This window comes from Amia ocellicauda, chromosome 12 (genome assembly GCF_036373705.1).
Source record: "Amia ocellicauda isolate fAmiCal2 chromosome 12, fAmiCal2.hap1, whole genome shotgun sequence".
Taxonomy (NCBI): Eukaryota; Metazoa; Chordata; class Actinopteri; order Amiiformes; family Amiidae; genus Amia; species Amia ocellicauda.
In genome coordinates, this window is record NC_089861.1 from 3,561,241 (window position 1) to 3,574,648 (window position 13,408).

The 13,408-nt window shown below is 44.0% G+C and overlaps 1 protein-coding gene and 1 long non-coding RNA gene across 3 annotated transcripts; one reads left to right on the forward strand and one right to left on the reverse strand.

Moving 5' to 3' along the window:
• Nucleotides 1–204: 204 nt before the first annotated feature.
• Nucleotides 205–11,490, reverse strand: LOC136764237 (cyclin-dependent kinase-like 2). The gene is made up of 12 exons (XM_066718101.1): nucleotides 11,323–11,490; nucleotides 8,010–8,204; nucleotides 7,222–7,400; nucleotides 6,778–6,890; nucleotides 6,405–6,544; nucleotides 6,214–6,302; nucleotides 5,853–5,982; nucleotides 3,196–3,503; nucleotides 2,554–2,656; nucleotides 2,062–2,206; nucleotides 1,510–1,616; nucleotides 205–669 (listed from the first exon to the last, which is right to left on the reverse strand). The coding sequence occupies exons 1-12, from the start codon at nucleotides 11,488–11,490 to the stop codon at nucleotides 610–612; spliced, it is 1,737 nt and encodes a 578-aa protein (XP_066574198.1). The 3' UTR covers nucleotides 205–609.
• LOC136764238 (uncharacterized) lies at nucleotides 10,618–13,083 on the forward strand. Of its 2 annotated transcripts, XR_010821165.1 has the most exons (4): nucleotides 10,618–10,886; nucleotides 11,058–11,306; nucleotides 11,386–11,623; nucleotides 12,215–13,083. It is a non-coding gene; the product is annotated as an uncharacterized LOC136764238 (long non-coding RNA). The 2 variants fall into 2 exon arrangements; XR_010821166.1 differs by lacking the exon at nucleotides 11,058–11,306.
• Nucleotides 13,084–13,408: the final 325 nt, after the last annotated feature.

The following is a 13,408-nucleotide window of genomic DNA, read 5'->3' on the forward strand; positions in this document are numbered from 1 at the left end:
TTTGGTTTAATTGCCCTTGATCAGAAGGAATATATTTTAATTGTAGGCAAACTTTGGAAGGTCTACCAATCCAGGAGCCAAGTACTCGGAGTGCATTATAGCGAGGACACCTATGAATTTAAGAGGGATGGAAAGAAGGAAACCAAAAACCTATTAAAATATACAATTACTACAAGTTTTTAAAATGAAGACTCATTGTGTGTGTTGGTTTTATTGAACATTTTTATTTGTATACATTTTCAGTGGACGTTTAACATCTTTCCTGTTCAGCACATCCTTAAAAGATCACAGTGTGGACATGTTTTCATGTCTGGAAGTGAAACTGCAGACTATTTTCTGAAACCCGACAGAATCCAAGATCCTAAGCAGAATCAACGAAGTATTAACACATAACAGACTCTAAAGAAAAAAGCAAAAACATATAATCGTAAATGTCGTTTGCATAAATTCCTTGACGATGCAAACTCTGATGAATAATCTGCCCAATGATCCATATAAAGAAAGTCTTCTGTACATTCCATTGTACAGCCAAGTATATACACAATACGCTGCCTACGTCATACAGTCCTATGTGCTGTAGTGGTTTGCTGCTCACTCTCTCACCCGATACTAATAGTCAACACGTGGGAAACTGGCCTCAGTTCCCTCATGAACCGAATTCACAGAAATCTGAAAAACGAAAAACAAGGAGAATCATCAAGGAGAAAAAGTGTAATAAACAGAGCAAGAAAGTTTTTAGCATTCTTCCGAGCTGTTGCTGGCATTTGTGTGCCTCGACAGAGTTAATATAAGGCTTCTAGGGTTTACAGCTCTACAGCTTTACAGAGTTGTCCCCTAGTGGACCAGACCGAAAGGTAGACAGCAACTCCTGTCCCTACAGTCCTTTATTGCAGGCAGCTCAAATTTAAAGTGAGAAAAAACATTTAATTCATAGCAAATACACTTCACTTGACTGACTGTACCAAGTCTGTGGCCTAATGCAGACCCGAGGTGTCACAAGGCATTGGGAAACAGATAAATTGTACTAGCATGCTGAATGTCTTCAGCTTTATTGACCGGTTTGTAATCGAAGGCCAGTCTCTGCGACTGGGATAAGTGGATATTGCAGCCACCTAAACAATCCTACTAATTATAGTGGTTAGTGTCCTGTTGTGATAAAAACTCTGTGCAGTAATGACTATTTGATTTCACACATGCACGCATGCACACAAACACACGCACGCACGCACACACAGTGGCTAGCGCTGCTGCCTCACAGCTCCCGGGTCCCAGGTTTGACTCTAGCCTTGAGGGCCTGTGTGGAGTGGACCGATTCTCCCTGCAGGGCTGCGTGGGTTTTCACAAGGAGCTCCCACAGACGCGCTGCTTAAGCCGACTGTCCTGCAGGTGTGTGTGCTGCCGGTGATGTACCTGCCTGTGTCCGGGCTGGCCTCTGGCTCACTGTGACCCTGCAACGACTGAGGCACTAAGTGGAAATGGAGGGATGTGTTTGTTATAACCGTGCCATACCTGCTGCAGAGCGCCAGTGGAAGAAGGCATGTCCACCGCAGCAATGGAGGGGATGCGGCATTCTGTCGCTTTCTTGGGCTCCTTCTTCAACATCTTCGAGTGCTTGCCTGTGGAGGGGAGACCAGCAGGCCTGTCAGTGGGCATCCCATCTACAGCAGGTACCTGTGCCCGTCGCTGCTCAATAGATGACCCTGTATCAAACCCCTTTGCCTATAAGCTGTCACTTTATTACTCACTGAAGAGGGATCTGAGACCATTTCTGTTTCAGCAGGCAGTGAAGGTAGACAGTGGGATGTTTGTTTTACTTTGATAAAACTAAAAAGTCTTTGTGAAAATCTACTTCAGTGATTTGGTTATAAGTTGCTAATAAGATATATATACACATTTGAAAGTATATAATCTTGAAAATTAGTAACCAGTTAGAGTTAGCAAAATTCCATATGAGCAGTGCTGCCCGTGCGTTTGTAAAAAGATGCCCTGTACTGAAAGAGCAGGACCGCTGTATATTCCCACGTGGCGCTCAGCTGACAGTGAAAGCTTTGCAAGAAGTACCTTCGGCCCCCTTCAGCTCCGGCAGGTGGTGATTCTTGAGCTCTGGCAGGTGGACGTCTGTTTTGCAGAATTCCCCTTTTTTCTTGTTCCCGTTCCGCTCCGTCGGGATGGCCCGCTCGTGGACCACACTCCTCTCTGAGCTCACCTGCGTGGACACAGGCCTCTGATCATTTTCAGTAAGGGACACCGTCTCACACCACCCCCCCACACCCATCACTTTCCCCCCAGATCCTCCAATCACCGAGCTCGGCTCACCGCTGCCACCTTTTGGAGGGGCGAGACAAAGCACGCGTCCTCTGACCCATCTCTCAGAGACATCCACTATATTCACGTTATGCGTACGGATGTTTTAGTATTGAAACCTTACTGAGCAGGGTTTAATGAATGAATGAATAAACATGTAGATGTAAAAGACATGTGGTTAATCAGAGCATGTTGAGCACTTCTAATAGACACAAAATTCAGTCCCAGGAACGGGAGGTGCAATCCTACCTGTCCGGTGAAGTTTGCGTTGTAGTGGTTGGACAGGGATTGTTGGCATTTTTTGTTGAAGACGTTTACATGCTTCTTCATCTTCTCGTTGGCTCTTGAAACACTGTGGGGAAAGTTGTGAGGGGTGTGTTTGGAAGTAACACAACAGTAGCACTCACATTTAATGTTATGGTACGGTTCTACTAGGATTGATTTATTTATGCTGCAGCCATACTGTGACATTTCTCTGCATTTGAGAAAAACAGATTAAATTCAAAGTAATTTGCAAAACTGAAACTCAAGCTTGTGATGATTTCATCTCCCAAAAATAAACCACACGCCTGTTTTGAATTTCCAGCTGGTGGGTGGGGTGCACCGATTGATTAAACCTCAGCCTGATCTCACTGAACCATAATTACCTTATAAAATGAGGTCATTTGAGAAGAGATTTCAGGTTAATTATACAATCATGGAAGTCACCTAGTTTTGTAAACTAAGCAATTAAGAACCAAAGAACCCCTAAAACAAGCAAATCATCTGGTTCGCTGATCAACATAAGACATACGGTCGGATCAGACTTGATCCAAGTCGTAGGCTGTCCTACGGTTTCTCGGACTACAGGCACATTGGACTATTCCCTGGACCTCAGGAGGTGTTCAGTACCTGTGCAGCCCAGCGACACACCCAGCCCCGGTGCCGAGGGTTGCGGTGAACATGGTTGGGGGGTTCTGCCCAATAGGAGGTATCACCGATCCACCTGCTGGTTTGGTGAGGTCTGGGTTGCCATTTACGTCTTTCAAAGGAGGAGGCAGGGCTTTGCCAGGGGCCATCGCATTCTCTGAGGCCTTCTCTTTGTCCTCCAGGCTCATCCTGTTAAACTGTCTCTCTGCCCTTTCCGTTTTAGCTTCCATCTGCCTAGCTGCTTTAAAGTCAGGTTTGCTGTCTTTGGCTTTGATGTTGGTGTTTGAGTCCTGAGGAGAAGAGAAAGAAGGAGATGAAGGAGGGACAAGGAGGAGAAGAACAACTTGTTGCAGGATCTCATTAACAATGTTGCTCTAATTTTGTAGAAGTTAACATGTTGTGTAAAGGGGGCTCTGATTGTAGATGCCATCTCGTACAGGTTTTGTGAGAGGACTGCAATACGAAGCTCATACAAGTCTATTAACTTATTCTAAATCACACACGCCAGGACTCAAAAATATTGGTAACACTTGAATGTGTATATTATTTAACATTAACTAATATGTTAGTTAACATGAACAAGTCAGTAACTAATGCCTCAAAAAGGCATGAAAAGTATTTGTTTATGTTTACTAATTATTTAACTAGGACATTAATTAAAGTTTTGGTTGGATGCTTACTGAATACTGATGTAGTAACTAATTTTAACAAATTACTTTGTTGTCATGAATAAATATTACTAATTTCAAGGACTACATATTTAATGTTTGTTAATGTTAAGAGTTGTCACAATATTCAGATATTCTGTGGTGAATTTAATACCTTAGTTAACAAAGAAAAAGATTGATATATTTACATAACATGAGCAGTTCTTGTTGATGTTGACTAATTCAGAGGAGCACTGGTAATGCATTGGTAAGTCATGAACAGTTTGCACTACATCAGGCACTACCAATAACCAATACACCAACTAGCTTACCGTAATGTTTGATGAAAACTATTTATAATTATTGTTATTATTTTGTTTTCCATCTCTCTACCTGAATAGTTTATAAGCCGACTGACATTTTTACTGGATTGGAGAAAAGGTAATACTTTTCTCTGTACTGCTACCAAACACAGATACCTGAACATATTTTATATAATACAGTGAGGGAAAAAAGTATTTGATCCCCTGCTGATTTTGTACGTTTGCCCACTGACAAAGAAATGATCAGTCTATAATTTTAATGGTAGGTGTATTTTAACAGTGAGAGACAGAATAACAACAACAAAAATCCAGAAAAACTCATTTCAAAAAAGTTATAAATTGATTTGCATGTTAATGAGGGAAATAAGTATTTGATCCCCTGTCAATCAGCAAGATTTCTGGCTCCCAGGTGTCTTTTATACAGGTAACGAGCTGAGATTAGGAGCACTCTCTTAAAGGGAGTGCTCCTAATCTCAGCTCGTTACCTGTATAAAAGACACCTGTCCACAGAAGCAATCAATCAATCAGATTCCAAACTCTCCACCATGGCCAAGACCAAAGAGCTGTCCAAGGATGTCAGGGACAAGACTGTAGACCTACACAAGGCTGGAATGGGCTACAAGACCATCGCCAAGCAGCTTGGTGAGAAGGTGACAACAGTTGGTGCGATTATTCGCAAATGGAAGAAACACAAAATAACTGTCAGTCTCCCTCGGTCTGGGGCTCCATGCAAGATCTCACCTCGTGGAGTTTCAATGATCATGAGAACGGTGAGGAATCAGCCCAGAACTACACGGGAGGATCTTGTTAATGATCTCAAGGCAGCTGGGACCATAGTCACCAAGAAAACAATTGGTAACACACTACGCCGTGAAGGACTGAAATCCTGCAGCGCCCGCAAGGTCCCCCTGCTCAAGAAAGCACATGTACAGGCCCGTCTGAAGTTTGCCAATGAACATCTGAATGATTCAGAGGAGAACTGGGTGAAAGTGTTGTGGTCAGATGAGACCAAAATCGAGCTCTTTGGCATCAACTCAACTCGCCATGTTTGGAGGAGGAGGAATGACCCCAAGAACACCATCCCCACCGTCAAACATGGAGGTGGAAACATTATGCTTTGGGGGTGTTTTTCTGCTAAGGGGACAGGACAACTGCACCGCATCAAAGGGACGATGGACGGGGCCATGTACCGTCAAATCTTGGGTGAGAACCTCCTTCCCTCAGCCAGGGCATTGAAAATGGGTCGTGGATGGGTATTCCAGCATGACAATGACATTTTGAAATGCGTTTTTCTGGATTTTTTTGTTGTTATTCTGTCTCTCACTGTTAAAATACACCTACCATTACAATTATAGACTGATCATTTCTTTGTCAGTGGGCAAATGTACAAAATCAGCAGGGGATCAAATACTTTTTTCCCCTCACTGTATATGTGTGAACCTGTACTTCATTACATTTGAATGATTTCCTGTAACTCAGTCAAATCTTGCAATATCTCCATGCACCCATGTATGTTGCTTTGGATGAAAGCAAATTAATTAAAATAATGATTACTTCCATCAGTGTTGCTGAAGCTTGGACTTTAACAAAGGTTGGAATTAGAGGCAGACCTCTCTCCATTGCTGCTCAAGTACAGTCAGGTTTTTATGGCCCATTTATTTCAACTCACCCTGTGCGTCAGAGGCTTGTCATCTGCTGCCAAATCCTCCTTGTCCTTTTTGGACATTTTGGACAATTTAGGCAAAGGAGGATTTTCCCTCAGATCCTTCTGAATCCTAGAATTCAACTCCTGGGTAAATCTTTATGGAAAAAAATATAAATAAATAAATCACTTAATAACTTTAAGTGATCATCTTTGGCAAACTATAAATGAATGTAAAAATATATACTGACTTAATAAATGACGTTGACTAGTTTGTGCGAGAAGAAACGATGTGGGAATAGTAGGACAGACGGACAGATCTATGGGAGCAGGAATCGATGACACCTGTGAACAAAGGCCTACTGTTGCCATCTGCCTGTGAGGTTACCTCTCAGTGAACCCGTCCTTAATGAAGTACTCGTGGTCCAGCAGCTCCGCACAGGCCGGCCTCCTGTCTGGGTCAATCTGCAGGCATTTCTACAGGGGAGCAAACGTTGAAATATGCGATTGGCAGGTGCATCAACATTATAGCTTCAGGCAGGGTGCTTGGGGCATTAAAGAGCGATCCGAGCCTCAGACCTTTATTAAGTCGAGCGTGACGGGAGACAGCTTCGCATATCGTCTTTCCAAAGGTTCCTTCTCTTTAATCTCGGGGAGCCTGACCCCTGCAAAGAGTGGGTTTTTGTAAAAAAGCTCTTGATGTCTCGGAGTTAAGTTGCCTGAAAAAAGCAGACAAACAAAAATAAGATCATAGTCCATCAACATCAACCACCAAATAAAAAGGCAGATGTACAATTTACCAACTTCAACACATACACATTTAATTCAAAAAGATTATATATATATATATATATATATACACACACACACACACACACGGCTATGACCCTGTCCTGGATGGAGCAGTTTGCGTTAACGGTTTCAAAACGGGACGGAGCTGAAATCGACTCACCGAAGCACCTCATGATGTGGTACAGCTGATCGATGTCGGAGTCTCCTGGAAAGAGAGGCTGTCCGGTGAGCATCTCCACAAACAGACACCCAATCGCCCACACGTCCACCGCTCTGCAAAACAAGTGCCATCGCCATCAACACTTCACAATCCAGCCTCCATCAGCGGCAGGGACTCATGAAAGGGGAACGCCTTTTCTCCGCAGTTCAACCCAGAAGAACCCAGTCTGACGTGTATGCGAGAAACATTCAATAGGTTTCTCACACCTATTGTGGTGTATAGGTGTACTTTGGTACTTTAAAATACCTGGACTCCCTTGCCTGTGCCAAACTACAACCCCATACCCAATGGCGGAGCTTAAACTGGGCCAGAGAAAGAGGTACTGTGTCATCAACACCTCACAAATTCAGAATCCTGGCACCTTCCTTTTCCTGATACACGTACTTGCCATAGTTTGTGTCTCCCACCAGCAGCTCTGGAGCTCTGTACCAGCGTGTGGCCACATAGTCCGTGTAGACCTCTCCGGGGGCCGCCATGGTCCTGGCGAACCCAAAGTCACACAGTTTGATGATCCCATGCTGAGACACCAACACGTTCTCGGGTTTTATATCACGGTGGATTATCTGCAACAGAAAAGAAGGCTTTTGAGCAAAGGAACAATAGTCACGGCAATACAAAAAATAAGAAAAACAAAAACAGGTATCGCTCTGACAATAAAAGGGGATAGTTTGAAATAATTCTTAGGCTGAGACCACAAGCCAAACTTTGTCCTAAACGTGGACCGCAAATTACAGACTTGTGCCCCATCGAGGTTTAATTTATTGTTAGAAAGCCACTTTCAACAACACCATGATTGGGTATAGGTTTGTAATGTGTGGGTAAGTCACAGTTTTGGTTAGATCTAGGCCTTATTCATTCCAGATCATTAACCCTTAACACTCTCTCAATGAACAGTGAAAAAGCAAACAACTATCCGGCCATCATTCACCTACAAGTTAAATTAAAAAAAAAAAAAAAAAAAAATGCAACGGTCATGACTCCAGGAGCAAAATCCTGTCTTGGACACACGTTTGCAACTTGCAGCTGCGACAGGCCATTTGCGAACCCCCAGTGAAGAATCATCTTAAGATATGACCGACATCCGATATATTCTGTCACGTGACTGGGCTGCAGTGAGGCAGCTGGGTGTCACGTATCCAAACACAACGGCGGCCCAAACCACGCAGACTCACGCTGTGGTGATGACAGAAGGCGATGGCTCTCAGGATCTGGAAGAGATACCTCCGGGCTCGGCTGGGGTCCAGGCCGCTGGGGTACTGCTCCAAGTCATCCAACACGGTCCGGTCCACAAACTCAAACACCAGGTACCAGCGCCTCTTTTTCTTGCACACCTCCAGGAGATTGACCAAGTTGTCATGCCGAAGTTGCTGAACAATACATAGAAACAAACATGAGGTCATACACGATGCCATTCCTTCCTTCACCCACTGGTCACATAAAACACCCCCCAGTTCAGATCCGTGTGGTTTGTTTTTATAACGTGTACATTCAGTTTTCACAAAATAATCAGAATGTGTGCGGTTCATTGAAAGACCATTATAAAGCACTGACTGACCCACAATCTCAGATTACATCTAGATACAGGACCAGGTGTATTCTGTGCATTGAACATGAACACCAGTACACGGTCCACCATCACTTCATATTCAGATATTTAAATAGTGATAACATACAACTACCGACAACTTCTCTTCATACAAGGCAACTGGAAAAGGAGACATTACATATGCACAAAGCAGTGTTAAAAAAGTGACAAAGATAACAGTTTATATAAGCTTTGAAAGGACAAAGGTTTAGAAACTGCAGGATACAATTTAAACCAATGATTTTGAAATTAACAAAGGTATTACTTGTGAGATTATGTGAATTTCTAAGAAAATGTCCTCTGTTATAAGTAGCTTGCCTCCTCTATTAGAAATACAAACAAAATGATCACTTGCTTCAGTCTTCAATACATTGAGTGTACACACCATTATATCTCCCAAGGAAATTTCTTCTAAATCATTATCATAGTCATGAAGCCATAAAAACATGACCTCAGTATACAGTGACCATTGTATGCTTATCAAGGACAAACTGTGACATAACACATATAACACAAGGGACACCATTCATCTTATCATTCTGGCTGTATGTGGAATCTACTTAAGATATCAATGCATATCATTGGATGTGTTTCACAAAGTTGATGGTGTTGCTGTACTACATTTGTTTAATTGGTATCAGGATCAATCTGCGTTTTCCTCAGAACAAGATATATATATATATATATATATATAAAAAATCAGTGTGGAGAAAGTTGCTCCTCTACATCTGTTCTCATTATACAAGTATATGGTGCTAAGGAGACAACTCGTTAGAATGACTTAACAGGGGTCCATCTTAAAGATATATGGGGCACAAAACCATCAGAAAAAATAAATGTAAACCATCTGGTTAGTAAAAAATCATATACAACTAGACTACACCGATCAGGCATAACATTATGACCACCTGCCTAATATTGTGTAGGTCCCCAAAACAGCCCAGACCCGTCGAGGCATGGACTCCACTAGACCTCTGAAGGTGTGCTGTGGTATCTGGCAGCAGATCCTTTAAGTCCTGTAAGTTGCGAGGTGGGGCCTCCATGGATCGGACTTGTTTGTCCAGCACATCCCACAGATGCTCGATTGGATTGAGATCTGGGGAATTTGGAGGCCAAGTCAACACCTTGAACTCATGATTCATCAGACCAGGCCACCTTCTTCCATTGCTCCGTGGTCCAGTTCTGATGCTCACGTGCCCATTGTAGGCGCTTTCGGCAGTGGACAGGGGTCAGCATGGGCACCCTGACTGGTCTGCGGCTACGCAGCCCCATACACAACAAACTGCGATGCACTGTGTGTTCTGACACCTTTCTATCAGAACCAGCATTCACTTTTTCAGCAATTTGAGCTACAGTAGCTCGTCTGTTGGATCGGACCACACGGGCCAGCCTTCGCTCCCCACGTGCATCAATGAGCCTTGGTCGCCCATGACCCTGTCGCCGGTTCACCGCTTTTCCTTCCTTGGACCACTTTTGATAGGTACTGACCACTGCAGACTGGGAACACCCCACAAGAGCTGCAGTTTTGGAGATGCTCTGACCCAGTTGTCTAGCATCACAATGTGGCCCTTGTCAAAGTCGCTCAGATCCTTACGCTGCCCATTTTTCCTGCTTCTAACACATCAACTTTGAGGACAAAATGTTCACTTGCTGCCTAATATATCCCACCCACTGACAGGTGCCATGATAACGAGATTATCAGTGTTATTCACTTCACCTGTCAGTGGTCATCATGCTACGGCTGATTGGTGTATTTTAAACTGATTTCTCTATTAAATATACAGCAGGACAGGTTAAGAGTGAAACAATACAATAACACTTAGGCTATATGAATACTTATTAATAATATGAATAAACATGAAAGGTTTTTCTTTTTTCTTTCATTATTAAAACAATCTTATTAATCTCACCTTTGCCCGTGCACACATATATTTACAACACTTTTGTTAAATTTTCATAGTCAAGGCTACGAGGTTACATTAATGCCCTTTTTCTGAAGTGTCTGAAAAATAAATCTCACAAGCTTATGCACATATAAATGTATGTAGCTTGGCTAAATATTACAAAACACCCAACTGTGGAAGCAATCATAGACCCAGGGTGCAATATCCAATTACTGAAACAAAGCATTTTAGAAAATCAATATGATCACTCAAACACACAGGCTTCACAGTGTACACAGGCTTCCCGTCCAGCTACTATCTAGAGAGACACGCCAAGACTTGTTCGTCCACTCAGGGGGGTCTTTGAAGGATAATAAACATGCCACACTCCCGCTGTTAACTTGCAGGCTTGCAGCAGAGAGAAAGACGCTTCCAGCAAACTGACAGCCAACACAAGCAAGATTTCAGCTTCTTCTGCATCAGCTTTCATGCACAATGCATATTCAGTGTAACCTGCTCATCCAGCCCCCCACTGCCCTGGGAGAAAAGGAGAGCTCAGCAAAGGCTGCATCCAAACAAGGGTCAGAAAAGTGTAATACTGTGGTTTATTGTGCAATGCTTTCATGGTAAAATGCGATGCCTCTGTAATTCTGATGCTGCCACAGATACTACTGTAATCACTATGGAACAATGTATTATTTTTTGTACTATTATATTTTCTCTACTGATCTGCTTTTCTATTTCTGCTACAGCCAATCTCCTCTACTCCCACTAGTGGTGGGACCAGGTACCTCACCCTGTCCGGACTGCGCCATCTCTACCCTACCTATTCAGACTGCATAGCTCTGTGCTTTTACAGCCTAGGAACAACGCACAGGGCTCTGGCACACATTCATGAAGTTCAGTTAGATCTGGGCTAAGCTATAAAGCACCAACTAACGGTCCACGTTGTGCATTGTGGAAAAACCCCTTTTCTCAAGCTGCAGCCCATCGCGCCTGGAGTAAGACGCCCCTCACCTTCAACATCTTGATCTCTCTCATGGCGATTTTCTTCACCGTTTTGTCCTCCTCGCTTTCCAGAAACTTCTTGACGGCCACGATCCTGCCGCTCTCCTTGTTCCTGCACTTCATGACCAGCCCGTAGCTGCCCTCCCCGACCAGCCCCAGGCTCTCGTACTTGTCCATGCTTCAGGCGGGACAGGGGGACCGCAGGTCCGGACACGGCGCTGACCTGGACCCGCTACCATCGACCGCCCTGACCTCGGAGCTCGTCACTTCACGCCCCTTACAAGACAGCACAATGAAGTACATTTTAACTGTACGTATAGACCACTAACTTTCTACATTAAAACGAGTATTTTTATTTTGCTTGTAATTGAAAAGTGTACTTGCATCTTACTAGGAGGACTATTATGTACTTTTCATTACTGCAAATGTGCTTGGATTGACTTAAAGCAAGCAACTGGGTAACTTGATGTCTTATTAGCTAATAATCCCAGTTACTTGTGGAGTGCATTGTTGTTGTTCAAAGTAACTTCACTTCTGTTAAACAATAACAACTGTGTGTTTTGTTTACTGAACAAAAGTAACAGATATATGTACATTTTACATTACTAGCAATTATTATGATGCAGTATTTATTAGCAGACCAGGGCGACTTAATATAATAAGCAATTGCTACCAAATATTGAACATTACTAAGAATGACTCAGAATGGACTAGAAACTAGAACTTCTCAAATCTACTACAAGTATTTTTGTTTTAAATACGTTTAGTGCAAGTCTCCTAAACTATGGACTAGGTCTTTCTTTTAGGTAAACTCCAACATACAATAAATGGATGAATGTATGAGCAATAATGAAATAGGTATCAAATGTATTAAAATATAGTACGATCTTTGTTTTTAAAGACACTCACGTTGACGTTGGTGTCACTGCAGCTGCTGCGCCGCCCGGGTCCGAAGCGAGTTCTTCTCCCGCAGGAGCAACATTTGTAACGAGATCAGAGGAAAGCAGCAGCCGCGCCGCCGGAGTGACGTCACCCAGGCCTCACCGCCGAGCTGCACCGGGCCGGACCGGGACCACAGCTCCGGTACCTGCGGGTTTTGAAGACTTCGCTCGGACGCGCACAGACTGGGCCAGGTCCCGGGGCAGAGGCGCGCATGCGCAGTGCGACGCCGTGTTTTAAACGCGACCCGCGCGCCGCGTCCCCCGCAGCCCCGTTGCCCATAGCAACCGCTGCCACATTCCGTACACACATGCGCAGACGGTGGCGTGACGGCGCCGGTGCGCAGACGTCCGCAGCTCTGCGCAGTTTCGCCAATGGGAGCGCTGGGATTCCGCAGACCTGCGCAGGCCTGCGGGAATCTGCGCTACCAGAACGCGACCAGCACACTCGTCCCAACTCCCAGCGACATTTTCACTCCTCCACCCAAATATAAGAATTACATCCGACAAAATTCAGTCGGTTTTATTTATTTTTAAACTGCTACAAATTCGCGAATAATTGCGAAATAACAGTGAAAAAGCCATTCTCCGTTATTATTAATAATTTGTATTAGTTGTAGGCCTACTGTTCGTCCATATTGAATACAACTATTCCATGAACAGATTTAGGCAGCTGGCATAATACAAGCGATACACATGGCAAGCTTTCACAACTCTGAAAACAAGGTGGAAAACACTAGACATTAAGCTGAAATTGCATTTCACTGAAGAGCTCCAGTTTCTGTTCCAGGGTACTAATAAAAGGCCGGCTCGGGCCAGGGTCTGAAATCAGCGCCCATGAGTGAGCGGGTCTGTATGATCACACTGTCACTCAGCAGGGGGACGGGGACGGGGACAGGGACAGGGACAGGGCAGGGACAGGGACAGGGACAGGGACAGGGACGGGGACAGGGCGGGGACGGGGACAGGGACAGGGCAGGGACAGGGCAGGGACAGGGACAGGGCAGGGCCTTCATCCTGCAGTGGACCAAACAGGCTACTGCGGATAGATCATCTAACATTTTACACATAGTAGATGATGATTTGGTAATTAGCTAAATTTGAATAAATGTAGTGTTAAACATAACAGATGTGAAGAATGCACATCCAGTCTTGGA